The 25,262-nt window shown below is 53.3% G+C and overlaps 7 protein-coding genes and 1 non-coding gene across 8 annotated transcripts; 4 read left to right on the plus strand and 4 right to left on the minus strand.

Annotated features, from left to right (window-relative positions):
- The first annotated feature begins 785 nt into the window (after window positions 1-785).
- On the plus strand, window positions 786-857 carry BO97DRAFT_t277. The gene has a single exon. It is a non-coding gene; the product is annotated as a tRNA-Ala (tRNA).
- A 188-nt stretch (window positions 858-1,045) lies between these two features.
- On the plus strand, window positions 1,046-2,905 carry BO97DRAFT_481440 (GMC family oxidoreductase; the record flags this gene model as incomplete). The annotated part of the gene is made up of 2 exons (XM_025700818.1): window positions 1,046-1,106; window positions 1,223-2,905. The coding sequence occupies 2 exons, from the start codon at window positions 1,046-1,048 to the stop codon at window positions 2,632-2,634; spliced, it is 1,473 nt and encodes a 490-aa protein (XP_025546385.1). The 3' UTR covers window positions 2,635-2,905.
- Window positions 2,906-4,103: 1,198 nt separating this feature from the next.
- hexA (putative Woronin body protein HexA) lies at window positions 4,104-7,057 on the plus strand (the record flags this gene model as incomplete). The annotated part of the gene is made up of 3 exons (XM_025699495.1): window positions 4,104-4,136; window positions 4,864-5,300; window positions 5,817-7,057. The coding sequence occupies 3 exons, from the start codon at window positions 4,104-4,106 to the stop codon at window positions 6,889-6,891; spliced, it is 1,545 nt and encodes a 514-aa protein (XP_025546386.1). The 3' UTR covers window positions 6,892-7,057.
- Window positions 7,058-8,666: 1,609 nt separating this feature from the next.
- BO97DRAFT_356917 (uncharacterized protein) lies at window positions 8,667-12,734 on the minus strand (the record flags this gene model as incomplete). Its single annotated transcript, XM_025692189.1, has 2 exons — window positions 8,667-12,629; window positions 12,699-12,734. The coding sequence occupies 2 exons, from the start codon at window positions 12,732-12,734 to the stop codon at window positions 8,667-8,669; spliced, it is 3,999 nt and encodes a 1,332-aa protein (XP_025546387.1).
- Window positions 12,601-13,625, minus strand: BO97DRAFT_265044 (uncharacterized protein). The gene has a single exon (XM_025690931.1). The coding sequence runs from the start codon at window positions 13,482-13,484 to the stop codon at window positions 12,738-12,740; it is 747 nt and encodes a 248-aa protein (XP_025546388.1). The 5' UTR covers window positions 13,485-13,625; the 3' UTR covers window positions 12,601-12,737.
- Window positions 13,626-14,488: 863 nt separating this feature from the next.
- On the minus strand, window positions 14,489-16,236 carry BO97DRAFT_378986 (uncharacterized protein). Its single transcript, XM_025693141.1, has 7 exons — window positions 15,863-16,236; window positions 15,790-15,809; window positions 15,695-15,728; window positions 15,569-15,642; window positions 15,137-15,513; window positions 14,978-15,073; window positions 14,489-14,900 (listed from the first exon to the last, which is right to left on the minus strand). The coding sequence occupies exons 1-7, from the start codon at window positions 16,044-16,046 to the stop codon at window positions 14,552-14,554; spliced, it is 1,134 nt and encodes a 377-aa protein (XP_025546389.1). The 5' UTR covers window positions 16,047-16,236; the 3' UTR covers window positions 14,489-14,551.
- A 1,496-nt stretch (window positions 16,237-17,732) lies between these two features.
- Window positions 17,733-19,453, plus strand: BO97DRAFT_356990 (FAD-binding oxidoreductase; the record flags this gene model as incomplete). The annotated part of the gene is made up of 5 exons (XM_025692192.1): window positions 17,733-17,813; window positions 17,875-18,304; window positions 18,358-18,847; window positions 18,899-19,119; window positions 19,176-19,453. 5 exons carry the CDS (start codon window positions 17,733-17,735, stop codon window positions 19,451-19,453), a joined length of 1,500 nt encoding a protein of 499 aa, XP_025546390.1.
- Window positions 19,454-21,321: 1,868 nt separating this feature from the next.
- Window positions 21,322-24,326, minus strand: BO97DRAFT_265142 (uncharacterized protein). The gene is made up of 6 exons (XM_025690932.1): window positions 24,139-24,326; window positions 23,966-23,994; window positions 23,687-23,896; window positions 23,041-23,614; window positions 22,366-22,985; window positions 21,322-22,288 (listed from the first exon to the last, which is right to left on the minus strand). The coding sequence occupies exons 1-6, from the start codon at window positions 24,156-24,158 to the stop codon at window positions 21,477-21,479; spliced, it is 2,265 nt and encodes a 754-aa protein (XP_025546391.1). The 5' UTR covers window positions 24,159-24,326; the 3' UTR covers window positions 21,322-21,476.
- Window positions 24,327-25,262: the final 936 nt, after the last annotated feature.

Consider the following 25,262-nt stretch of genomic DNA (forward strand, 5'->3'; position numbering starts at 1 on the left):
GGGTGGAATTCTCGCTTCGAGGTGTTGATTCGTGGCATTGCCTACTTCAGTCTCTCCTCGATATACTAAACTATCAAGTCCGACCCTACCAGGCATATCAGTTTCATGCAGCCCCGCTCAGATTGTTTGGATCCCTGTAAGCCACTAACCTAGCGCCTAATCTCGTAATGGGACTCTCTAGGTGTGATCAGCCCACCAGGGCTCTCATCCTTCGATAAAGCCTGGCAGATCCGGGCTGGTGTCCTCGTCCGCGCGAATTCTCTCATGAGCTCGCCCACCCCCACTTCCCGGCCATTACAGAATCAATTCATAATTCGAGCAGATCTAAATCCTGCGTGTCGGGGCTCTGGACCTGGCCAGGAAAGTAGAAAGCAGGATAGGTATGCTGCGTATCTTCTATATATCACGCTGCACAGTCTAACTATCTAAGCAGCCAGGGGCATCATACTTACCCTGCTCGCTATTCCCTCACCGCAGCCCTAACTCTATATACCTTCCCCGGGATCATGATGAACATGACCACGGTATATATCATTCATCATTGTACTGTACCAGTCTAGAAGTCCATGCCCATACCAAGAACCCAAATAATTACCCCACGTACAAACTAAACGGTAGACGCTACCTGGGAGCCGCGGAGTATAGCAGCCTCGTAATTTATTGTACTGTGAAGAGACGATCTTTGTCCCTGCACTATGAACAGATGCCTCGAGAAACAGTCGTCATGGTGTGATGGCTGGAATACTGGAACATAATGTCAAAGTGGTGAAGAGATTACATCAATTGGGGCTGTGGTTTAGTGGTATAATATTCCCTTAGCATGGGAGAGGTCCGGGGTTCGATTCCCCGCAGCTCCATTTTTATCCGTTCCTCCCATTTTTTTGATGGGAGCCGGAGGTGCTTGGCGGTTGTCGTCTCTTTTTTTTTTTTTTTTTTTGTTTTTGGTAGTGGAGTGAGATTGGTGCTTGTGGTTGATTCAAGATCGAGGGGGATGGTGCATAGCATGTAAGTGCACGTTAAGAGTCGGCAGGGGGCCTGATATGACATGAGATACCATTACCAAAATACCCTGGCGCGAGACGAAGGAGCCAATGAATACAGGCACAGTAGGTCTGTGCTAGTCTAGTATAGAAGCTTAGGCGGATTTTGGGGGATATCTAAAGGCGAGAATAGTGGCCCTGTATACTCTATAAGATGGATTGAAATCATACTCTCCTACGAGTATCTCGCTACCATCATTGTCTCCATGGCACCTGGACGCGCGGCAACGCCGCCAAATTCGATCTCTGGGCCCGCCTCGTCGACGACGACAGCTGGAGCTACAAGAACCTCCTCCCGTATCTCCTGCGCTCTGAGTCCCACTGGGACGCCCACGCTGACCCCGCCGTGCACGGCCGCTCCGGCCCCATCCACAACGCCTCCGTCTCCTCCAGCAGCCCCGACCGCAAATACCCGCTCCGTGACCCCCTGCGCGCCGCGTGGTCACGCCTGGGCGTCACTCCCATCGCCGACGGCAACGCCGGCCACCCGCTTGGTCTGGCGGAACTAACGGAGAACTGGCGCAACGGACAGCGCCAGATCGCCAGCGAGGCGTACGGGGTGAACCAGCGGTCGAACATCACCGTCCGCACGGAGACTCTGGTGAAGCGGGTGTTGCTTGCCGAGAAGGAGAGCGGTAGCAGCAACAGCAATAGGAAGACGGCCGTGGGCGTCGAGCTGTCTGACGGGACCACGTTCCACGCCTCGCGCGAGGTGATCGTGTCCGCCGGCGGCTATCGCACGCCGCAAGTGCTGATGCTGTCTGGGATCGGGCCGCGCGACGAGCTCGCGAAGCATGATATCGCCGTGCAGGTCGAGGCGCCGGAGGTAGGCCGCAACTTCCACGACCACTTCGCGTTCAACCAGTGGTGGAAGCTGCGACACCCGGAGCAGGGCCTGTCGGCGGGCACGCCGCTGTGGCAGATTCCCGCCTACGGCCGCGGGCTGCCCTGCGACTGGGTGGCGACGGTACAGACGCCGCGCGACGAGATGGCGCGTGCCCTGCGCGCCGACGGCGTGCCCGACCCCGACCTCCCCGCCCACCCCTACCTGGCGCCGGACTTCTGTCACGTCGAGACCCTGGTCGTGTACGCGCCCGCCGGCGCCCTCGCCTCCGGCGTCGATATCCCCATGGACGGCACCCATATCGCCTCCGCCGTCCTCGGCATCGCCCTCACCTCCCGTGGCGCCAACATCCTCGCCTCCCCTGACCCCGCCGTGACCCCGCGCATCGACCCCAATTACTACGCCACCGAGGTGGACCGCACCGCCCTCCGCGCCGGCATCCGCCAGGTCACCCGCTTGCTCCGCGAGACGCCCGAGGGCCGTGGCATCGTCGCCGAGGAGGTCCCTCGCCCGGGTCTGCGTCCGCTGCGCGCTGACTCGTCTGACGCTGAGATCGACGAGGCTGTGCGCCAGGGCGGCGCGACCTTCTATCATCCTGCTGGCTCGGCTGCCATGGGCAAGGTGGTTGATTCCCAGCTGAGGGTGTATGGCGTCGACGCCAGTGTTCTGCCTCTGTCGCTGGCTGGTCACTACCAGGCTGCGCTGTATGCCATGGCTGAGAAGGCGGCAGAGTTGATCGGTGCTGCTTAGCTTTGTTTTGTTTTTGTGTAGTGGTGTTCTGAGTTAATGCATAATGAATGGGTTTTATGTTATATTTCTCTGCTAGTGGTTCTCTGTTAGCTTGTCGTGTAGAAATTGTGGTTAAGGGTCGATGTGCTAGGGAGCTGAAAGGAAAGGGGGGTCCGGGGGTCCTCCCCCGGAATACTTTATCATCTGATTTAAGGGTTGAGGTGCACCAGGAAGCTGAAAGAAAAGGGGGGTCCGGGGGTTCTCCCCCGGAGTGCTTCATGGAACCAGTGGTTCAGCCCGTACGTAGCGGAAATTATTAGCTGCTAGTCAGGTTCGATTTACTCTTTGATATCTTTATCAGCGATGACGAACCGGGTTGCAGAGTGAGCGAATACTGTGCGTGATACAGAGTATATACACTGTAATGGCGATAGGTAGAAGAGGCTAGTTCCAGAACGTCATGTCATGTTTGTGGCCGGAGGAATGTGACAGTTTCTTGGGAGCAAAGAAGGGGCCTTGCTGCTATCGGACAATTGCTACCCACTACAGGTATGTACTGTACATACATACAGTACTAAGTACTTATGATCTATCGACTGCCGACTCATCGAGCTCATGCTTGGGTGACTGACGAGCAAGAAGACTCCACTGCGATCGCTGGCACGAAGCTTCCCCCCACCCGTGGTACTTTTGATGGAGTTTATCCGTGCCCGTGTCAGATTACCCGACCGGCGCGACCAGAAAGACACAAACCAAGGAAGAGAGACAGAATGAGTGGACCTGTCTAGACTCTAAGCAGCGCCTACCCTCCCACCAAAATATTTAACACCAGTTGTGAGCTGTAAAGCTGACCTTTGCTGATTCCCCGCTGGAGGGAATAATAGTCAGCGCCAATTCACCAATGTGACAGGCTGAAAGTAAAATGTTACCGAAGTGAGGCTGGGAATTGGCTGGCTGGCTGGCTGGGCCGCTGGATGGAGACACCCCGGTCGGATGCGCGGTGGAGTCAGTCCAAGTGAGACCAGCAGCAAGCCCCGGGGGCAACGAGGGCCGAGGAGCTCTCCAATGGACGGGTACCACGACTGGACGATGGGCCGCGGCCAGTGTGGTGGGCACGGCGGTTGGGAAAACCTGCAGCTGGTTGCCCGTAAGCTCGGCTTACTGGCTTGGAGGAAAATGTGATAGATTGTCAAACGGAGGAGCTGGACCGTTGCTTGTGGAAGAGACACTCATGATTGACGCTGGATTTGTTTGGGCGCGATTGCGCTCCAACCCCAACCTCCTGCATTTTCTTGGGCTATCCTCTTCCTGACGGGGTTGGCTGGCGGTTTGTTGTCTCGAACCAAAGATGACTGTTAGGGAACGCGGGATGACGATCCAATTTCTTTCAAGAGGGGGCCAGCACCGTGCAAGCGCATTGAGCGTCGATCGGCTGGAGCTCCAGGAAGCTCGGATTTCCGATGCGACCCGGGGAAACCGGCCCAGTTGCCATGGGGACCCGGTGGTGGCTGGCCAGCCTCGTGGTGTGTGCGCTGCGAGGAGAGAAGGCCTGCATGTGAACGAGGAGGAGATTGATCAATCACTTTGCACAGTGGATCGATCTGGCTGGGATGTTGGCTAGCGTTGGCTGGGTTTGGGGGGGGAGAGTTTCCCTATATAGATCGGCGTGGTAGAGATAAGTAAGTAGAGATGCAGATTTCAGGAACCGTGGATGTTGGCAATGACTGAACCTCGGGTCACTCCCTTTCGCCCCTCCCCCATTTCCCAGTTCCCACGGGATGACACCCTTCAATTGTAGAGTTGATAGTTCGGACGGGCTGGGAAAAGTAGGCAGAGGAGAGCAGAAAGTCAATTGAAGTAGGCAGAAGCTGATTAGATAGGATGTTGGGGGATAAATCTCAACCCCAGAAGCGGCAAGGTGTGGTAAACAAACGCGTGACGAGGGAAGAACATCCGCAATTGTATTTCAGCGGGTTTATTTCCCTCTTCCTCCACTTTCTCCTCTCCTTCTCTCTTCCTCTCTCTCTCTCCTCTTCCTCTTCAACCCTCTTTCACTTCTTCTTCCCTCTTCTCACATTCCTCAAGCTTTTTAAGCTTATCCTTATCTTACATTCCTCATCAGGAATTGTCTCCGCATTGCTCGGGTAGTTTGATCTATCAACTTCCCCTCCTCCACCTCTCCACGAGAAAGACTTCTCTCCCCCCGTAAGAGTCTTTTCTTGTCTCGCCTTTCGAGTTGTTCTTCAACAGTTCGAAAGGGATTCGAGAAAGGACGCCGACAGGACAGCCAATCTGGACTTCGACGCCCGCGTCCCCATCCCCTTCAGTGTCTTCCCGTCGTCGTACCGGAGTGACGCTGTTCCTGAAGCTACTCTCGCGGCCGCAGCCAGAGTAGAGGAAGAAGTCAATCTCGATCGCACTTCGCACGTCGAACGGGAAGATACTCGAACCTCTGCTCCTCTTCCCGACCCGCGTGTCTACGGAAAGGAAGAAGTCGACCTTCACTTCGTTGAGCAGGATCAGTTTGCTGCTTCGTCCGAGCCTCCTCGTCACAGTCACGGCCACGGCCATCATCACGAGCACTCGCGCCCTCACGACGTCAGTGTTCACTTTGACGAGCGTGTTACCACCACTACTAGCACTGCTCCCCCGCCCCGGTATCCCGAGGTTGATCTAACTCGTGAACGGTATGTTGAATTGGATTCCTTTTTAAAGACCTGTTCCGGGTTCGGTGTCTGCCTAGACACACCATCGACAGCAGCCAAGTGGAGAGGCCAAAGAAGCGGTGTCACCATCAGCTTCTCTCTTGGCCTAATGCGCTCTAGTTCGCCTCCTCCACTTGGATGGTGGTCTTGTATTTTCTTTTATTTGTTATTCTTTTCTATTTCTCGTTTAATTACGTGGCACCAAAACAAACAATGGCCCAAGTCCCCTGCCCCAAAGGGAACCCGACTGGGTCTTCCCGTCCTTTCCCACTCTTTCCCATCCCCATCTCTCTCCTCTTCTCCTCTTTTCTCCTCCACCACCCGCCCTCTTATACTTTCCCACCCACACACACACCTACCACACCCATCTTCCCCCCCCATACATACCTACCTACCTACCTTTCTTCTCTCTTGTCCTACCCAATCATCTTTTCTTCTTACCTCCCCCCCCCCTTGTCAATTCCCTATCTGACATCTCATCCTTCCTTCCCTCTATAGCTATCGTGAACCGTCGGTCCGTTTCCAAGACCGTCAGCCCACGTACGATCAAGCTCTTCAGACTCAGCTCGATATCACTGAGCGTGAGTACCGTCGTCGGGTCAACAACCCTACCTACGACGTCAACCCCGCCTACAACCGGTCTACCCAGGCTCCTGTCGTAGACTCCTACGCCCCAGGCCCCCGCCAGCAGACCAGGGACGTATCGTACGACCGCACTGTCCAATCAGAGATCGACGTCTCTTACGACCGTGCGTATCAGTCCAAGCCCGTCGACACCTACCAACGGGACCCCTACAGCCGCCGTCAACAGAGCGTTGAGCCGGTTGCCCAAGCGCCTGCTTCGTCAGCCAACGTTAAGGTCTTCAAGCCCAAGACTGTTGTGGATTCGCCTCCTTCTCGCAAGATGGGCTACTACGACGACGACGGTAACTATCACTCCTTCCGTCGTGGTGTGGAGCGCGTTGCCGACCGCATCATGCACCCCACCCACCACCACCACAACCATGGTCACAAAGACCACGAGGAACTAGTCGTCGCTGACGAACGCGGCCCAGTTCGATTCCGTGAAGGCGTCCGTGAGGATGTTCGCATCGTTGAGCCCCGTGCCGGCAACTCTTCCAGCACCGCCGAGACCGTGCCGATTCCCGTTCACTTCATCCGCATTGGCGACATCCTGATCCTTCAGGGCCGTCCCTGCCAGGTGATCCGCATCTCCGTCTCTCCTCAGACCGGCCAGCACCGCTACCTGGGTGTCGATCTCTTCACCCGTGAGCTCCAAGAGGAGTCCAGCTTCGTCTCCAACCCCTCTCCTTCGGTGGTTGTCCAGACCATGCTTGGCCCCGTCTACAAGACCTACCGCATCCTGGACCTCCGCGATGACGGTCGCCTGGTTGCCATGACCGAGACCGGTGATGTCAAGCAGGGCCTGCCCGTTGTTCCCCAGGGTCACCTCTTCCGTCGCATCCGTGAGGCGTTCGAGGACGGCCGTGGCAGCGTGCGTGCCCTGGTCATCAACGACGGTGGCCGTGAGTTGGTTGTCGACTACAAGGTGGTCCACGCTTCCCGCTTGTAAGCCGTCCAACTTTCCCGGGTGGGGCATGGCGCGTCGGACCGGAACCGTGGTCACTCCCGCAAAACAACTACCACGGGTCCGTCCGCGGGTCGTTACTTTTGTTTTTCTCGCAGCGCACGATCATTGATGACCTGAGAAGTTAAATCTTGTATCTGATGGATTACGTATGATGGAATGGCCTTTTGAAGAAAAATTGTTTACTTGGAATGTATCATGGCCTTCTTGTATCTAGCAATAATGGATGTAGATCATGATCTGGATGGTCCGGTAGCCTGAGCATTCCAAGTAGACTGAGACAGTGTTCGCGCACACAGCACAAAGCGAACCTTGTCTCAGATAACGAGCACCTGTGCCTTGAGTAACGCTATCACTAAGACATGTATGAAAGACAATGAGAAAAGGGGTGTTTCAAATATGTTGTGCCATGTATGCTTGAACCCCCTGAATAACTGGTCTCCCCAAGCATCCTCTACTTCTCCGCGCTTCTTCCCATCTCCCCTCCACACTTATTCTTCCGTCTAGCTCTTCGCCACTTCTTTCCGAAATACCACTATCGAACATGATAGGTAGCTTGGCCCCCTCTCGACCTCCACCCCAGCATTCAATCTTGCAAAAGAATAAACCACCAAGAATACCCACAACCCTTCTAATCCAGTAATAGTCAGCCACGGCCCGTTCAAATCCAGTCGTAGTCCCCCCTGAACAGCAGCGACTCTCAAACTCCCAACCTTGATGCTTATGAGTCGCAGAGTCATCTGATCCCTTGATCATAACGAACAAACACTCAACGAGTGTAAAACATGTTCACTCCTGGACCAGCAACGTAGAACTTTCGTCGGTGTATCTGGGGATAATCCATACGTACGATCTCGGGGTCTTAGGAATGAGTATCTGTCTATCCGATCTCACTGCTGCGTCGACTCACTTCTATGCTAGGACTTGTCAATGCCGGAGGAGGGACTATACTTCGACCAGTTTGAGGCTGAGAAAGGACTAGACTTCCTTACTCAGCAGGAACGAGCGAGCGAGGTCTATCTACGTCCTGAGTAAATACTGGATTACCGGAACATCTCAAAGTGAATCAATCCATGAATTAATTTATCCGCCACGCAGAGAAGAAGTAAACCTTCATTCCGCAGTGTGAGAAAGGCAGACAAGACAGGCACCGAAACAGAACCCGAGGGGTATCACCCATCACCTAGTGCCCAATTCCGAAGGCCCCAGATGGTTTCAAATGTCCAATGTTGTGAACGTAAAGAATCCCGTGTATCCCATCCCATCCCGTCCCATCCCATCCCGTCCGTCCATCCATCCATCCTTCCCAAGCGCCAATTAGTCCCATTACCCGAGGGGTAAGATAATAAAAGAAAATCCGTATGTCTCGTCAACCAAAAATATTAAAACAAAAGCTTCCAACCCTGTTCCCTCACATATCCGAGAGATCTCGCCCACATACCCGAAAAATCAGACGGCCTCCACTACTTTGTCCTGTTTGTGGAAGCGAGCGAAGGGTGCTTGAACTCCATGGACAAAGTAAATCAGTTGGATTGATTGATTGATTGTGGTTCATCGGCCTGGATTAGGATTATAGGGTGTGCTTTCCGCATGGTCTGCGGAATATTTATAACAAAGTACATCGAAGTGAATCAGACAGTAAAAAAAAAAAAAAAAGAAAAAGGAAATGCAAAGGAGTGAACGAAGATAGAAAAGATAAACAAAAGATGGTACAATATATATATTAGAAAAGGTAAATCGGTGATTGTAGAGTGGATTGGTTAATCACGCAGCCCGAAAGCCTTGCGTAGTCGCGGGAATCGCTTCTTGCGTCCGGAGGGGGCAATGATCACGTCTGCGGCGGTATTGCTACCATCGTTTTTGGCTCCTGACGCTGTGGACGAGGGGTCCTGGTTCTCTTGGGAGATAGGTGCCGTCGCGGGAGTCGTGCTCGGGTCGTTGGTGTGGGCATCCTCGTCGACTCTGGCTAGGCGCTCGTCGGCGCCGTTGCTGGTAGCTGCGGGTGCGGTTCCGGAGTCCTTACGGTCGGTCCGCAATGGCCAGCCGTCGCTGCGCGAGGATCGCTGTGATGCGCGCCGCACGAGCTTGGAGGAGGTGGGCGGCGCGGGTTTGGTCGCCGTGATTGTGGTGACGAAGTTGGATTGAGCTCCGGGCAGTGGGGGATCCTGCTCGCCGTCGGCTCGCGAGCGCTCCGGACGAGCAGAGCCGTTCGTGTATGACCGGCGATTGACCGGCGACTTGGACTTGCGGATGCTGAAGCGCTGCAATAGTCCTGCCTTGCGCCCGCGATTGGGCTGGAGAAACTCGTCCATTTCCTCATCTGTCATACCACGATTTTTAGCCACTGCCGCCAAGGCCGGATCTCGCGTTGGGCCTGTCTGGCGGGGAGAAGACACAGCAGGCCGCGGTCGAGAAGCGGCCAGTTGTCGCTCCTCGTCGGAGCTATCTTCTAGTTCCGTAGAGTCCCCGTCGTGGGCTCCCTGCCGACGAGGGATCCCCCGGACTGGGGGTAACGGAGCTGGTCCCCTCTCATCATCACTAGAGTCTTCATACCGGTACCGCGATCTCCAATTGTCGAAGCCCTCGTCATCATCTGAATCAGGGAAGCGTGAGGTGAATCGACTACCTGGGACCTTGGATACCTTACCCTTCGGCGACTTATTGGAAAAGAAAGAGCCTTTCTCGCGCCTGTTTCCATTCATCCGAAGGGTAGTTCGCATGTTGCCGCCCGACTGAGGTGAACGGGGGCGCGACTCAGCGGGTGGGGCCATTGTCCTGGCTGGAGCCTGTCGGACGGGTGGGCTGCCGCGCATGGTGAGTCGCATGGTGTGGTTCGAATCTGCCCGAGATGGACGGCTGGCTCGTTTAAAGCTGCTCGACGAGTCGCTACCGCTAGAGAGTGTTCTCCGCGGAGTCGGTGCTTTGGCATTGACTTGCGACGCACGATTCTTGCCATTGACTCCATTCTGCATGGCAGCGGGACTCCATGACATAGGTCTCGCCCGGCCTTGGGTAGCTGTCTGCTCCGGCTGCGATGCACTCGGTTGGGGAGCGATCGAATCCCGCAGCGGCGCTGCACGAGGAGCGGTGTTACCTGCTCCATTGACTAAGATGGAATGTCTGGCAGACTTGACATTGAGAGAAGCCGGCCGCGTGAGATCGGTCTGAGCGGAGTCTTTCTTGCTTTGGGACTGCGATTGCGCTGTGAAGGGAGGGTAAGGTGACGAGAACGGGAGCGCTTGATTTACTGACCCGGGGGACTCTGGGACGGGACTGAGAGCAGCAGCTTGTGCAGGGGAGCCCGCGCGAGCAATCTGGCATGTCTGTGGGTACTCTAAGTCCGACCACTCATCCGGATTATGCTGGTCCTTATCGGGACGATCAAGCTCTGCTGCTGGTTCTTTGGACAAGTTGGGCGACGTGCGATCATCAACAACGGCATCAATAGAGCCGAAGCCATTGCCATTAACGCCCTCTTCTGCATCACTGTAGACACTCTCACCGGATTCGTCGTCCGTCTCGTGCTCTGCCGTGGAATCAACCATGACGTCCGTTACAGTGTCCTCCCATGTGATTGACTTCTTCGACTTCATCTGCGGAAGATTCGATTCCAGTGAGGAACGTGGGAAGCCTCCCGGAACTTCGTACCATTCCAAACTCGAGCGCTCTTTGTCGAGTTCGGGTGACGCTGGTTGAACTGTAATGTCAGGAACTGTCAAAGTTTGCTTGGGGGTTTGCGGTTCGGCTGCAACGGCCGGGGGTTTGACCTCCGCCGGCTGGTCGGGTGTTGTATCTGCCTGGTCCACCATTTCATTTGGCTGAGTTGCGTCCAACGTGCCTGTTTCCTCCAACTTGTTGTGAGGAGGACTCGTAGGGCGTACAGAAGCGACGCTCTCCTGCGGCACCTCAGTTCGAGAATTGGCGAGAATACCCCCGACAGCCTGGTCATTAGAGAACGAATATCTCAAGGTATCTATCGGAGAGTCGGATGACGTAGTGGATTCGTTGTCGCTCATTTCGCGATGTTGTACCTCCGGCTGTCCTCCCGTCCTGTTGCCCCGAATGCTGCCAAACGAGGGCAGAGCTAGCCGTGGTTTCAAAACATGCTCGAAATCGTCAGGCGTCCCGCTCCGTAGATTATGTCTCCGCTTGGAAAACCACCCACCCTTACTCTTGGGCTTAGACTGCGGGGACTCCGGTAGAACTTCGTCAGGGGATGTTGGCGGGCTCGCTGCGGTACCCACGATCTCAGCCTCATCGTCGAAGCTGACTTTGGCAGGCCTCCTCTTTACCCCTTGCTTGGACCCATCATCAGAGGCTACGGAGGTGCCATCCGACAACTCACTGAGCGCAGGGCCTAGTCTCAGAACCGATTCTGTATGAGAATCAGGAGCGAGCGAATCTTTCCGCGGGTGCTTCATTGCAGATTTAGCCGGCGATACGGACCTTGGCGGGGGTTGGTGTAGATGATCGCTCGGAATGTTCGCCACCAACAGATGTCGTGAAAAGTGAGCGGAGCGACCGGGACTGCTGGACTGATGCGTGTGTGACAGTTGCGGCTCGGTACTTGGTTCGACCGAAGGCTGCGAGCTTGGCGGACTGACGGGTGGACTTAGCAACTGGTCCTTGACTTGATCCGGAGTAAATTGCGGTTTGATGGTCTGTGGGCTCTCTGGCGTCACAGTACCTCCACGAGGAGGCTCTGCTCGCTGCACAGGAGCAGTCGTTTCTGCCTGTTCCTCCCCCTGAGCATCCTCCGGTACTGTTGATGGACGCTTCACCAAGGCAGGACGAGTAAGATGTCGATTCTCAGGCGCCAAGAGCTGCTGGGTCGGCGCTGGGTCTGGAACACTGCGATCCTGCGAAGAAGGTCTCCGCGGAGAGGCGGCCACAGGACTTGCTTCTTGACTTCGGGGGACAATGGCAGCCTGTGCGGCAGCCACCGCAGTTCCCGAAGACGGTGGACGTTGACCGGGGCTGCCGGGGGAGACCCCGCGTGTCTTGGCCGTCCGTGTAGCTCGGGGGCTCCTTGTTGGATTCTTGGGCGACTCCGCGGCAGAAAGCTGATTAGCCAGAGAAGTGCTCGCCGACGCATCCTTTCCTATCGAGCCCGTCGGAGATGTCGGGCGGGAGCCCATGGGGTATGAGAAATTGATCGAATTTCGACTCGCGGGTCGTCGCAATTCGGGTGACGGCGTCGAGGCGGGCGCTCGTGCGGGCGCTCGTGCGGGCGGCTGAGTGGCAGCGGTGCGATCCCCGCTCGTTCCCCGATCTGCTAACGGTTTCCCGCGCGGACTTTGTGGCAGCGATGGGCCCATGCTCACAGATCGACGTGCCTGGTCATTTCGCCCGGTGTATTGGCGAGGGATGGACGGGAGCGGCGGTGCGGGGTCGACATGTCCAGCACTCGATGCCGGTCGCCGCGGGGACTGATCTCGAAATGTGCGATGCGTCATGGAGGCGGAACTGCTCGAGCGACGGAGTCCATTCCCGCTGATGGGTCGCAGACTAGGCGTACCACTTCGCTGCGAGGATACGGAAGTCCTCCGTTGCATCATTCGCTTAGTCTGAACATTTTCGATGGGGGTCGGCGTGGGCGTGAGACTGCGCAGGGCGGCCGCGGCGGCGGCGGAGGAGAGGCTACTAGAGGAGGGTTGGGATTTGAGAAAGGCATGGCTGGCAGCGGATTGCGCGGACTGAGAGGAGGATGCAGAGAGAGAATGCTAGGCGCATGAGCAGTGTTTAGTTTCGTGACGACCCAGAGACCATTTCCATGGAACAGGGGGGCTTACCTGATGTTGCGAGGAGCTCCTCTTTCTGCGGAACATGGCTCAGGCGCTTGTTGCCCGAGAGGGGTACGAACAAGACCAGCGCAATTGAGATTCCAAGCGACTGAAACCGTGGAATCGATCTCTATATGGATGAGCGGTAGAGATGGAAAAAGTGCGAAGTGTTGTATAGCGGGCAGGATTAAGGAGATATTGGCGGAGGTCGGCGGAAGGAGAGAAAACAAACAGAGTGAGAGAGTGGCAGCCAGCAACGGAGAAAGTGAGTGAGTGCAGATGCAGAAGATTAATCGGACAAGCGGCGGGAGGTGTGAAGAAAGGGGAGAGAAAAAGGAAAGGAGAATGCAGGGCTGCACGAGGTAGGGGATGGGGGGAAAGAAGTGAAGGAGGATGAATCAAGATAGAAGGACGGCCCACAAGTCCAGCGACAGAGAAGGAGAGGAAGAAGAAGCAGTAGTAATGAAAGGAAAGACGTAAGTTAAGGTAGATTAGGTTTGGATCACCCAGAGGAGAAGGGAGAAAAAGGACGAGAATTGGGCTGCACAAACCGGTTGCGTCATGGATTGAGATCGGGTCGAATCGAGGATCGAGTCTCGTTCGTTTTCTTTCCCACTCACTTACTCGTAACTTTGGGACCCGGAGACAACAAACGCTGGAACGGTGGAGGCTTGCCTCCCTGTGATTGGTGTGGTCTAATCGGGAAAAGCTCCGGGTCCGCCGGACGGAAGAACGTGATCTACAGGCTAAGCTCCATCGGGCAGTTCTGCAGTCCTGACTCCTCAGGCCATCCATTTTCCCCCTCGCTCCAGACTCAATAATCCACCAGCCTCTCCTCTCTCCCTCCCCACAATGACAACATCCTTCGTCAAACTTTGAATGACGATATCCATGCTCCTCTGTTTACCATCACTTCTCTTTTACGGCTTCTGATAACCGTCTTTGGTCTTACAGATTATCTCTCCAATGGCTTTTATACCCTGTATCTATAATAGAAAATGATTTCAACATCAACCCACTTCAACCTGCGCCACATTCCTGCTTCCATTCATGACCTACATGCAGAGTCTAGCCTTATCTATAGAATGCCAAGAAAATTCAAACCGGAGTCCATTCGCCTCTCGACCTCGCTGAGATCGAGGCTGCGACGGAACTCATAAGCACGCCAGACATCCGCTGCCAAAGTGGTCGCGGTGAATAGGCATCTCGCAGTAGGAACGGGTCGCGGCGTAGCCCTAATCGAGGCTAAAACATGAGATTTCTCGCAGCAAACATTGCAGACAACAAGGTTCCAGTCCCGAAAACCCACGCAGCCGCCGTGGAGACCAGCACTAACAAGCCTTGGGTTAACATGCAATACCTTCTTGGCGATACGTTCTAGATCTATTGCCATTCTGAAGCCGATTGAGAAAGTCACAGATTGTGACTGAATTCAAGTTGCAATGACTGAGCTACGCAGTATACCTGGCCATCTACTTCGGTATGTCGAACCACCAGCGCTACCTTGTGCGGACTTGAATCCTAGAATTGTAGGTGTGCCGGTTTATCTGAAAGTCAGGAAGAGATCAATTTTGTCGGCATCGAGAGACTTCACCGGACAGAATTGAAACAATATATTCCACTGTTGCGGAACATGGTTAGTCGGCTCTGAACAGCCACCGCATCAGATACCGCGTGCGCTTTTGTGGTGCGATCCAACAGGTGGTTATCTGCCATCTCTTCCTTTCAGCTTACAAAAGACATGTCTTCCTAGATTTACGCAGTCGGAGGATTTGATATTATATTTAGGAGAGAGTCATGGCCCGGAATACCTCCAGGTTTTCCCAGTGACTATTTTAAGACCATATATACAAACGAAAGTACTATACCCCTCCGGAGATTGTACTGTGCCGCTTCATAACTTTCTCAGGTCCAGGTTCATGAGCGTCCGTTTCCTCTGTTGTGATCTCCCACTGGATCTCTTTCACGATCCTTACTCCACTATGCACGCTCCCCAGATTTTCGGCCAGCTCAATCTCATCTTGCAGCTGAGTGAGGCCCTCCTTGCGTCGTCCCCGAGTGCTTTCTCGAGTATAATTATAGGCATAGTTCTGCATGTAGCGACGGGCGAGACTGCTATGCTCGCCAATCCAGCGGGGCGCGTACCGACGGAGCAGGTGTCGGAGAAAAGGTAGACAGGGGCAGATAATAATGAAGTTGGCTTCGATGTTACTATCGCGGTTCCAAGAAATTAGAATGGGTTTAGCTGCAACGGACATAGCTAGAGACAAAACAAGGTGAGGCCTTACATCCACAGATCCGGCCAGCCGATAGCATGTGTCGGATCGCTGGAGTTCAAGAAAGGGATAAGGGTTATTAGACGAATGATGCCGGTAACCAGGGTGCTGTCGATTGAGTCAGTATGTTATCTTGATCTGTGAGGATACGCCCGAGGGAGATGGACATACGCGCATCCGACCATGAACATGAACAGCAGTCCTATCTTCTGAACGGTTGGCATGTTCAAACCTATTACGGTTGGAACCGGAACAATGATCAATGCAATGTCTGTGATGATGTTCATGACTGCTGTCGCGACGTAGAGTGCGTACTGGTCGATGCAAGACCCTGTGACTGATAGACTCCAGGCTTTGTGGACTGGCTGGCACCCAAAGATGAAGGCGAAAATCAGGGCTATGCTGTAGCTGCTGACAATGAAGGCGAGGGCGTAGAGTGTCCATCGCTGGTAGTGTTCCTGACAAAGGATGCGGTAGTATAGTATGATAAGGCTGATCTTTGCAAGTGCAAGCGCTGGGACGTAGATAATTGCTGCCGTGAAGACGACCTGAGCTGCGTTAGCGGAGTGACTGTGTCAACACATTGCGGAGGTAGAAAAAAACCTTGATGTAGGATTCATAGACTTCAGGAGGAAGATTCCATAGGTGAAGTCCCATGCCTCCGTGACGGTACCCGTCTGAGACGAGATGGTCAGTAGAAGGCCGACAGAAAACCAAGTACAAACTTACAAAGTGAGCATGCCTGAGTGCCTAATGCGAACAGCTGTGGTAAATGGAAGTTAGCATGCCCCGCTAACTTCTAATCTAGTAGTCCGTTTGCCTACCCAAGCCAGAATAATCGATACTGTCAACTGTCAGTCCAAGTCTCTAAATCCACTTGATGCACCACAGACATACCATCGTCCCATCCGAATTTGTGCAGCAGGCGTGCTTTGGTGAAGACTCGCACCGCAAGAAAGCTGGTACTGAGTGTTAAACCTGCGGAGATAATCGCCACGTTGGCTCGGTATAAGTAGCGCTTGGAGTAGTCAAAGTCGTATGTCTGCCCCGGAGGAGGCTCGGCTGCTGTGACAATGACCATCTTGGGTATTGGGTGAGTCCACAAATCAAGCACTATCTGATGCCATTTTGTTCTCCAAACTGCGGGTGATTAAGGACAATAGGCATTGTCTTCAGGATTTCAGGATCACATCTTGACCAACAATGATGGCACATCGAAATTAAATGGGGATCTCAGAGAACTGGGGCTCTGAGCCCGAGTCTGATTTTTTCCTTCTCATCGTGTGCGACGCAGACAGGGATATGGGGTGGCATGTCTTTCCAAATTGGGCACTGCTGACACGACGACAAACAACCAGATCTTGTCTAATATAAATTGACTTTCCCATCCCCTTAGATCGAGACATGCTCCACAGGGATTGCTGGGGTTGTATGGCAGCGAAGTAGGGAGTGGAGACCCGATCGCACGAGCCGTTGCTTGACGATCCCGACTAGCCCCGGCTTCCCCTCCAGCTGAACTTGCCTGGCCACTTCATCATCCTTCCTACCGTGCTGGACAATAGTCTGGTGGAGCTGCTTTCCTGAACAGAACACACCAGGCAGGGATCCTAACGAAGCGAGCAGATTCTGCTCTTTTAGGACTTGTGTCGCGTTTTCTCTTACTCAATCGCATCGACAACCTCTCCTCGCTCAGTATTGTTGCTGCCGTGGCACAGAGCACCGAGGTTCAAGATATTGAGTACCTCTAAGTATTTCCCCAGCACCGAGGCATCGTGTCAATGCAGTTTCCAAGATATGCAATAAATCAGAGCTAATGCCTTGTGTTCTTATCAGTTCTCCGTCTCATCTGACAAAACCTTGCGTTGAACTCGGCCAATATTGTCCTTCTGCCAGCGACTGACAACATCTTGCAAAGAACGCAAAAGTCGCCGACTCAGCGGGTCCACAGCGTAGAGAATTGCGACCGAGGTTCGGCGATGTCTTCCTATCGCTCTCCCAAATCATGACCGGTCACAATAGTCCTTCTCCGCTTCCCAATTTCTTTAATGTCTAAATGTCTTGTGCTTCCTCCGCTCCACATTGGAAACCAATCTACAGGTTTATTGCCTTACTCCATCCGAGGAGCCCGGGCCGACTAAGATTTCGGGGGGCCCACCTGCCTACGGAGTACGGACAAGCGGCCCGCGGGCTGAGAGACCCAAAGGCCGTCTGCCCCAAGCCTAGTCTAATGTCACGAATCGCGAGCCTCCAACTTTCTGGCATCGTCTCCATATGTGCTCGTGCGGGATGTTGAATTTTAACTTTTACCACTGACTCCTGAGAAGTCAATATTACCAATTACTACTTGCCAGAAATGGAATTCCCGCATTGCAAGGGAGCTCCACCGAGTCGGCCACTTTCTCAGTCTGTCGTGCACCATTCTTGCTTCCTCCATCTCCTTGCGTTTACTATTGGCGGCTTCTATCGATCAGCATGGTTATATACGCACGAACGTGTATAGCTCCATGGCTTACTTCGCTCGTGCTCCGCACGTCGAGATTGCACTTAACGTTAGTGCATACCTCATCGTGGCTAGTCGTGGTATCGTGCCACCCGACCTCATTCTAGACATGCGCATGTCAGGAGTCATTTGACTGTGGAAGTTGGAAGTGGGTTGCTTCCGCAGCCGAGCTTTAACCGGAGGGCATGCGTTCGAGTATAAGAGGCATTGGACGCCGGACGACAGAGCAAGCAAGAATCATCGGGTTTCTGTTACTCAAAAATCACAATGAAGGCTTCCACCGCATTAGCACCTCTCCTTGGCCTCTTGCCCAAAGCCACCTACGGGTCAAATACCACTACCACCTGCGTAAGTTGTCTGGCGATCCGTACTTCGAAGGGCAAATTCAGCTAATCTTGATGCTCCTTAGTGCTCAGCACTGCAAGCTACCTCCCTTCGTGATCTGGTTATCTTCCCCTCCAGTATAGCATATAACGAGTCGGTCACGTCTTACTTTGCTGTAAATGCTCAACTACGTCCCTCGTGCATTGTTCAGCCACATTCCGCTGAAGAAGTCTCGCTTGCTGTCTCTACTTTGGTCAAGGCTGGCGCTTCTCAATGCAAGTTTGCGGTACGTAGTGGTGGTCATACCACGTGGGCCGGTGCGGCAGACATCGAACAGGGAATCACGATTGATCTCTCGATGATGAACAGCACCACGTACCATGCAGACAAGGGCATGGCTTCTATCCTGCCTGGCGCCCGCTGGCAATCAGTCTACAAGGCTCTCGATGCCTATGGAGTGACTGTGCCTGGCGGACGTGGTGGGCCAGTTGGTGTAGGTGGATTCTTGATCGGCGGTAAGTGAACATCGATTTATAACAATCCAGCAAGCTTACCTGACCCTTTCAAGGTGGAAATACCTTCTATACGGCGCGAGTGGGCTTTGCGTGCGATAACATCGAGAACTTCGAGGTGGTCCTCGCAAGCGGCGCGATCGTCAATGCCAACCGGACCAGCAACCCCGACCTGTACAAGGCCCTGAAGGGTGGTTCAATCAACTTTGGCATCGTCACCAAGTACGACCTCAAGACCATATCTCATGATGGGCTCTGGGGAGGCTTGGTTGTCTACGACAACTCCACCACCGAACAGCAGATCTCAGCCGCAGTAAACTTTGTCGACAACATACACAATGACCCTTACGCATCTTGGATCGGCATGTGGGAATACAACTCAACGACCGGGCAGAACATCATCGCCGATGCTCTGGAATACACCAAGCCAGTAGCTTATCCTGCTCCTTTCAGCGAGTTCGTTGGTATCGAAAACACCACCGACACGATGCGGTTCGCCACCATCTATAACCTGACCCAGGAATTGGTCCAGGCAACGGGATATCGGTAAGATCTGACTTCGCTACAAATAAAAGGCCTTCTCCTGACAGACTTCAGCGACATCTTCACCACCGGCACCTACCGAAATGACGCCAAAGTCCTCCGCAAAGCGATTGAGCTGCACAACAACAACATCGAAAAGGCTAAAGCCGCAGCCAAGAGTGTTTCCTGGGCCATGGATACCATCATCCAACCCTGGCCCAAGCTATTCTGGGAGCATACAGTAGTCAATGGCGGCAATGTGCTTGGCCTTGACCGCTTTGATGAAAACCTCGTTCGTATGTATACCCAAGCACCATGAGTTTACTCGAGATCTATTGACAGTTCCCCGCAGAGGTGCTCTACGATTACTCCTGGGACGACGAACAAGATGACGCTCTCTTCACCCACCTTGGACGGACCGCCTTGAACGAGCTTGACGAATACGCCAAGTCGATCGGGTCGGACAACGAGTACATCTACCTCAACTACGCGGACAAATCCCAGAGCCCGCTCAAGGGTTACGGAGAGGAGAACGTCCAGTTTATTTCCCGCGTGGCCAAGCAGTATGATCCCCACGGCATCTTCCAGACCCAGGTGCCGGGTGGATTCAAGATCAGCGAGGTAGTATGAGCGATACGAGGGCGAGGTCAATGCACGCCTCTTTCGCGATTGCAGCGCAGCCATCGAGTTGTGATTGATGTGGAAGCACAAGACTGAGGTCATTCCCATCACCATGACCAAAGTCCCACAGTTGGACCAGAGGGCTAGTGTATTCCCAGTCTGCCACCCGGGAGACCATTGCCGTGTGAAAAAGAATGGCGCATCCGAGCCGTGGGATTTGCTGGCCGACTGGATCGGTAATCGTAAAGCCAAACAAGAAAGACTGAAAATAGAACGAATGAATGATCATATAAGTGGAGTGGGCGCCGGAGGATCGGCCCACCGCCAAGGAATTGCTGTTCGATGCAGGATTTGGATCTTCGTAGAAGGGTTTAGCTATATACATCGCAAGCTAACCCCACCTAAGTAATACATACATAACCATCCTCTGGACGGCCCGGGAATCGATTCATTGTAACTCTTTTCTTTTCTCTAGATCGCTCCGTGAAATTATGTAGGGGCTTTACTCTCGCTTTTTCTGTCGGTTAATTAAGGCATGGGATCTTGATACGCTCCGTCAGGTCCAATTTAGGGCGTGGAAACACGAACTCTGAGCTAGATAAAAGGATCTTGTTCATATCGTAGTGTATATCCACGAGAATTGGGTTTCAGTTATACTGGTATCTAGCCTTGTCTCAGCAATCTAAGTTTAATAACCCCTTCACACTTGTCTCGAGTTTTTCAACTTCATAGTCACAGAAACTACTTTGTCACTTCCATAGTAAAACCAAGAGAGAGAGAAAGAGAGAGAGAGAGAGCAGAATCAAAGCCAAGAACCCAGACCACCGGACCACCGGACCACCGGCCCAAGCCTGATTGGTCGCCTAACCTTCCGTTCCCCATGCCTAGTGGGGAAGGACCTTCCCGGGGGCCGTCGAGCCCTGAGCTGAGAAAGGAAACTAAAGTATCGACGATCGATCATCTTCATTCAGTCATTCAGTCATCAATCAAGCAATCAATCATTTAAATCAAACTGCCTTCTGAAGAATCGAACAGAAAATAGGGTTACTCTAGACTAACGTTATAGCTGGAATGCGGCTGCAGTCAGCTTACATTCCTATAATCAGTCAATTCCTACACAAGAAATACCCACCTGACGCAAAAGCGATACTTACTCCAGTGCTAAGTCTGACAGCCACCTCCCGCAGCCGCTCCGAGGTCAGACCAACCTGAAGCCAAGACCAGCAACAGAAACAAGCTCAGTGACCGAGAGTCACTCACGGCCAGCCTGCCAGTCATTTTCTCCCACGAAACATCCAGCAATTCCAAAATCGGCAGGCACGTGCTGTTCGATGATGTCGCTTTCCCCATTCGGAAGTGGCAGGCAACTCAGCCGAGCCGAGCAACAAGCCTTGGGGAAAGAGTAGTCTATGAGCAACTGGGACGGAAATATGAGAGACAGAAGAGTGAAGAAAATCCCTCTTCCCCTCTTCTTCCTCTTCTTCTTTCACTCTAATCTCACTTCCCCCTCCTCGGTTCCTGTCCCAGTTTCTGCAGGCCTTAACTAAGCCCCCGGATCCTTTTCGACTTCCTATTCTCCGCCTTTGTTCTTTCTTTGCTACGCTCTCCCCCTTGGATTCGAGACTGTAATCTCTCTTTGCTATCAGTGGTTACTAACAACACAAGTGGTGGAATGCTTTCAATATTCACAATCATAATCCGACAAAGAACAGACAACAACATGCTTCATTAACAACAGGATTCATCCTGACTCCTTTCGTGACCGTCTATCATGAATGCGAATTATGTATGCAAATGCTATATGAAATCATCAACGACCGAAAAACACGCTGGTATCACTTCGAGAAAAGCAAAGTCGCTCGAAAAACACAGCTGAAAACTTATGTAAACAGTACCGAACAGGAGAATCGTCAAGAACGTGATGGAATGCCTCTGAACTCCTTTCGCAGGTGCTGAAGGCGATAGTCGACATATATACACGGCCCGGGGCGAAGGGCCTTGTGAAAACCTGGAGACGCGTGATCGAACACGGCTAGGACGTCATGGCCGCTTCCTCGCCGTCGTTCCAGCCCCATTCCCGGAGCAGTTGATTCACCCGATAATCGGTGGCCCAACCGAGATCCGCTTCGATTCCCTGCAACAGGTGCAGCACCGTTCGTCTTTCGGCAGCATCAGTGAGACACTGACCGCTGACAAACAACGGTTGGAGAGAATTGATGCGTACGGAGCCGGTCGGGCACGCCATGGCAATGCCCACAATCTCCCGGCTGTGGAACCGAATTTCGTTCTCGATAGAACGATATGAGTTAAGTCTGTCCGTGATGGTACTCCGTCTGCTAGTCGACGCGTGGGGCTTGTTGATCAGGAGAAGGATCCGGGCCATATGATAATGCTGCATGGCTGACGCGCACATGGGTATGCTATACCAGATTTCAGACAGTGCTCCAGTGTCCGCTTTCTCACCATCTTTTGCTGATGGTTCAGTTCGAGCACAGGGCTGGAAGATATCCGGAAGCCCATTGTACCACACATCGAGTTCGGCCTCGAGGCGAATCCATCGCTCCAGTAAGGCCTGTTGCGACAAGCCGAGAGGCCCGGTACTCAGTGGGCTGGGGTGACCCAACGGTACCTTATCGCCGGCACTTATAAAATTCACAATTTTGGAAAGGATCCAAACCAGGCCATTGCAAATCATGTCCTCTCTCAACACGTCATCTCCATCAAAATAGCCAGACGCGGTTGTGTTACAGGAGCTGACAAAGCCCTGATTGTCAATTTGCAGACCGGCTTCCGTCCAGAGGACCAAGTCATCGGTATTTAGCCTTGTCTGAGTCTCATTGATGACTATTGCAGATTGCGAATGCGAATTAGTATTACACCACAAAGGTTTAATAATTGAAGCATACGAATGGTTCACTCACAAGCAGCCAGATAATCTTGTCGGGCAAAATTCCAGAAAGTTGCTCTCCTCGCTGTCGACAGACCAGACTTCTTGTTGTGTTGCAACGTGGATTCGGGACGTTGTTCAACCGGCATCATTCCCACTTCTGCAACATCTAACAAGGATTTTACACCGCTCAGATGTCGGTTCCATGCCGGACCTGTAGCATCAAGCAATTCATATACAGATAGTATCGCCGTTGCGGCGAGGATCTCGTCCGAATGTACGCCCTTGGAAAACCGACTCTCTGAATAACGTCGCCGGCGTTTGCGAGGGTTATCACTCTCCTCGCACAATTCAGCGGCCTGCCATTGGCCGAAAGCCTCCGGTGTACTTAGAGGCGGTGGCCCTTTATCCGGCTGCAATTCCTTCATCAGGAGCTGGATAGCCTTTTCATAATACTTGGCACCCCTCCAGGACCAGTCTACGTTGCTCGCGTTCTGCTTGGAATAAATCCCACCGGACGACATCTTTTCCACCTGGACTCGTCCCAGTTGCTTGGCTGCATGTGCGCAGGCGGCATATTTCAGCAGAGGATTTCGAAGCGCTCTCACAGGGATATAGGAGGCGAAGTAAGTTCCGACATCGAAAAGGTCCATCCTGTCTTATAATCAGTATAATCCTTTTGGTTCAACATCTACTTATCACCACCCACCAAAGTCCTGGAACTTCTGAGAAATGCCGCAGCAGGTATGCGACCTCTCTATCTGTTTCTGCAGGCGCATGTGACTTCGATTCTGCATTCGAGCCCCGCGAAATTGCTGACTTGGCGGTCAACGAAGAGCTCCTACGCTCCAGAGGGTGGTGGATGATAGGATCGACAGGTGGTGACCGAGCTTGCGATGGATTCAGAAGGAAGTTGATATTATTATTACTGTTGGTATGGTTGGAGGTAATGGACAGAGGTGGCGATAGCTGAGGGGCTAGCACGCTGCGCAACTGACTGGGCGATGGACCAGACGATGCTGTAGCCGACAGGCTATTGAAAGGAGAGGCAGCATCCACCGCTAGGAGAGACTGTTGATCGACGCTCAGTGAATTGAAAGAGAGGCGGTCATGGGCGGCCACTGTGGAGAGAGCTTCCAGGCCATTATTTTCGGCATCGGCTGAGGGTGTGCGCTGCGACCACGCGCGATTCTGGGAGTTCGCGGCGAGGATGGCGGCCTCCGACTCGCCCAGGGCCGCTTCGAGGTCTTCCGCATAAGGATCCGAGTTGTCGACGAAGATGACTAGAACGCAACTCCATCAGACAAGTCGCGAGGCGTACAAGGCTTCCTTCAGGTACCGGATGTTGCTCATACCATGCTTCGGAATGTCCAACCACACGCTGTCTTCATCAAAAGTGTTCTTGTATGAATAGAAGCCCTTCAGGCTACCCCGACCGTTGGGATTCTCCTCTACGCTTTTGTTCATCGAAGCATTTTGCTGATGGCGGAAGACGATCCCTTCACTAGGGCGGCACTCCCTCGCCCCTTTGCGGCATTGCGAGCACTCCGGTTTCTGCTCGTCGCCTAAATTTTGGGAAGCCCTTAGTATTTGCGCCATAGTAGTGAACTGGCTTCAGCGTGGTTGGAGCTTACATTTGAGTTTCCGAGTGCGACACGTTAAGCTGAAAACCCGCCGTCGCAGTTAGCTCGACGATGCTGAATCGAAGGATAGGAAAGAACAAGAAAATAGATAGCGTCGCAGTGAAGTGAAAAAGACATGTCGGTGTTGAAAGTGTAGCGAGATAAGTGGTGAAAATGATACATACCAGCCTGTGCGGGATCGCATACCGGATAGGAGCGACGACGGTTGAAGTGCAGCATTCGAGATGACAAGGTGGGCCGGGAAAAGAAGATCGGAAGGTCGCGACTTGGAAAGAAGAAGTTGCAGGAAATCGGCCGGAGGGCAGGTGGGACCAGCTCCGAAGCGAGCTAGAACAGTCTAGGTCCGAAGACCGCGGAGAGGGACCGAATGTATATCTGGGGGGGAGGAAGAATAAGAGGAGGGAGGGGAAGGTGGAAAAGGGAGGGAGAGAGAGAATTGTTGAAGGGAAAGAAGGGAAGGAAAGGCGGGCGCGAGTACAGTACAAGGAGGCAAGCTGGTAGGCAGGGGCGAGGGAGAAGAGATGGGAGATAGGAAAGGTGAGCTGGTGGTCAAGGGATGCACCGTTCAAGAAGAACTGGAGAGACGGTCAGATCAGTCAGTCAGTCCCTCATTTGACGGGGTCTGGACTGTCTGTCTGTCTGGTTGGGGAAGAAGGAGAAGACGACGAGACTCGCGACCGGAGGAGGAAGAGGAGGATAAGAGAAAAAGCAAGAAAGAGAGAGACAACAGTGCCAGACACTATAGCTAGCTAACTCGCAGAAAGTACTGGACAGTTACATACAGCAGTTGAATGCTGAACGCCTACAATAGAAAAAAGGAAGGAGCATGTCTTTCGCGGCGACGACTGCGGGGAAGGCTCTCTCCCTCTCCGGGGCAGTGAAATTTGGGCCTTTGCGCGTGACCTCGCCGGGTGACTAAGAGTAACTCCGCCTGTTTAGTAGCTTCGTCGAACAAAACAGACATAACATGATCACTTACTTATTCTAGCATTACCAAACTTCTCTATCCTCGTCACCACCACAACTGGGTATCTCATCGCACCCCACTGGATTGATCGTATGTTGTTCCCGTACCCAGACTATAATTTTTCTGGGCGCCCGTCACTTTGCTTAGCCCGCACTGCATCCATCTTCCTTCCCCTTTCCCCCCCGCCCCGTGCGCAGGATTCGCGTGGTGGTTTCAACCAACCAACCAAACCGCAACTCCCGGATTACACTACCAAATGACCTCACCCTGTTTCTGATTTCGCCACTGCGATTCACTAACAAAAGTGTCTTTTCCGGTGGG

The sequence above is a fragment of the Aspergillus homomorphus genome (assembly GCF_003184865.1).
Source record: "Aspergillus homomorphus CBS 101889 unplaced genomic scaffold BO97scaffold_71, whole genome shotgun sequence".
Taxonomy (NCBI): domain Eukaryota; kingdom Fungi; phylum Ascomycota; class Eurotiomycetes; order Eurotiales; family Aspergillaceae; genus Aspergillus; species Aspergillus homomorphus.

What these genes read in the sequence shown, in the direction of transcription:
- BO97DRAFT_265044 (XM_025690931.1), bottom strand. Translation starts at nt 13,484, where the DNA reads ATGGATGGCCTGAGGAGTCAGGACTGCAGAACTGCCCGATGGAGCTTA.
- BO97DRAFT_378986 (XM_025693141.1), bottom strand. Translation starts at nt 16,046, where the DNA reads ATGGTCATTGTCACAGCAGCCGAGCCTCCTCCGGGGCAGACATACGAC. An exon ending in TCTATGAATCCTACATCAAG is followed by an intron (nt 15,514 to 15,568) that starts GTTTTTTTCTAC and finishes AACGCAGCTCAG; the next exon opens with GTCGTCTTCACGGCAGCAAT. An exon ending in GGCTGGCCGGATCTGTGGAT is followed by an intron (nt 14,901 to 14,977) that starts GTAAGGCCTCAC and finishes GAACCGCGATAG; the next exon opens with TAACATCGAAGCCAACTTCA.
- BO97DRAFT_265142 (XM_025690932.1), bottom strand. Translation starts at nt 24,158, where the DNA reads ATGCGATCCCGCACAGGCTG. An exon ending in TCAGAAGTTCCAGGACTTTG is followed by an intron (nt 22,986 to 23,040) that starts GTGGGTGGTGAT and finishes ATTATAAGACAG; the next exon opens with GATGGACCTTTTCGATGTCG. An exon ending in ACAAGATTATCTGGCTGCTT is followed by an intron (nt 22,289 to 22,365) that starts GTGAGTGAACCA and finishes AATCTGCAATAG; the next exon opens with TCATCAATGAGACTCAGACA.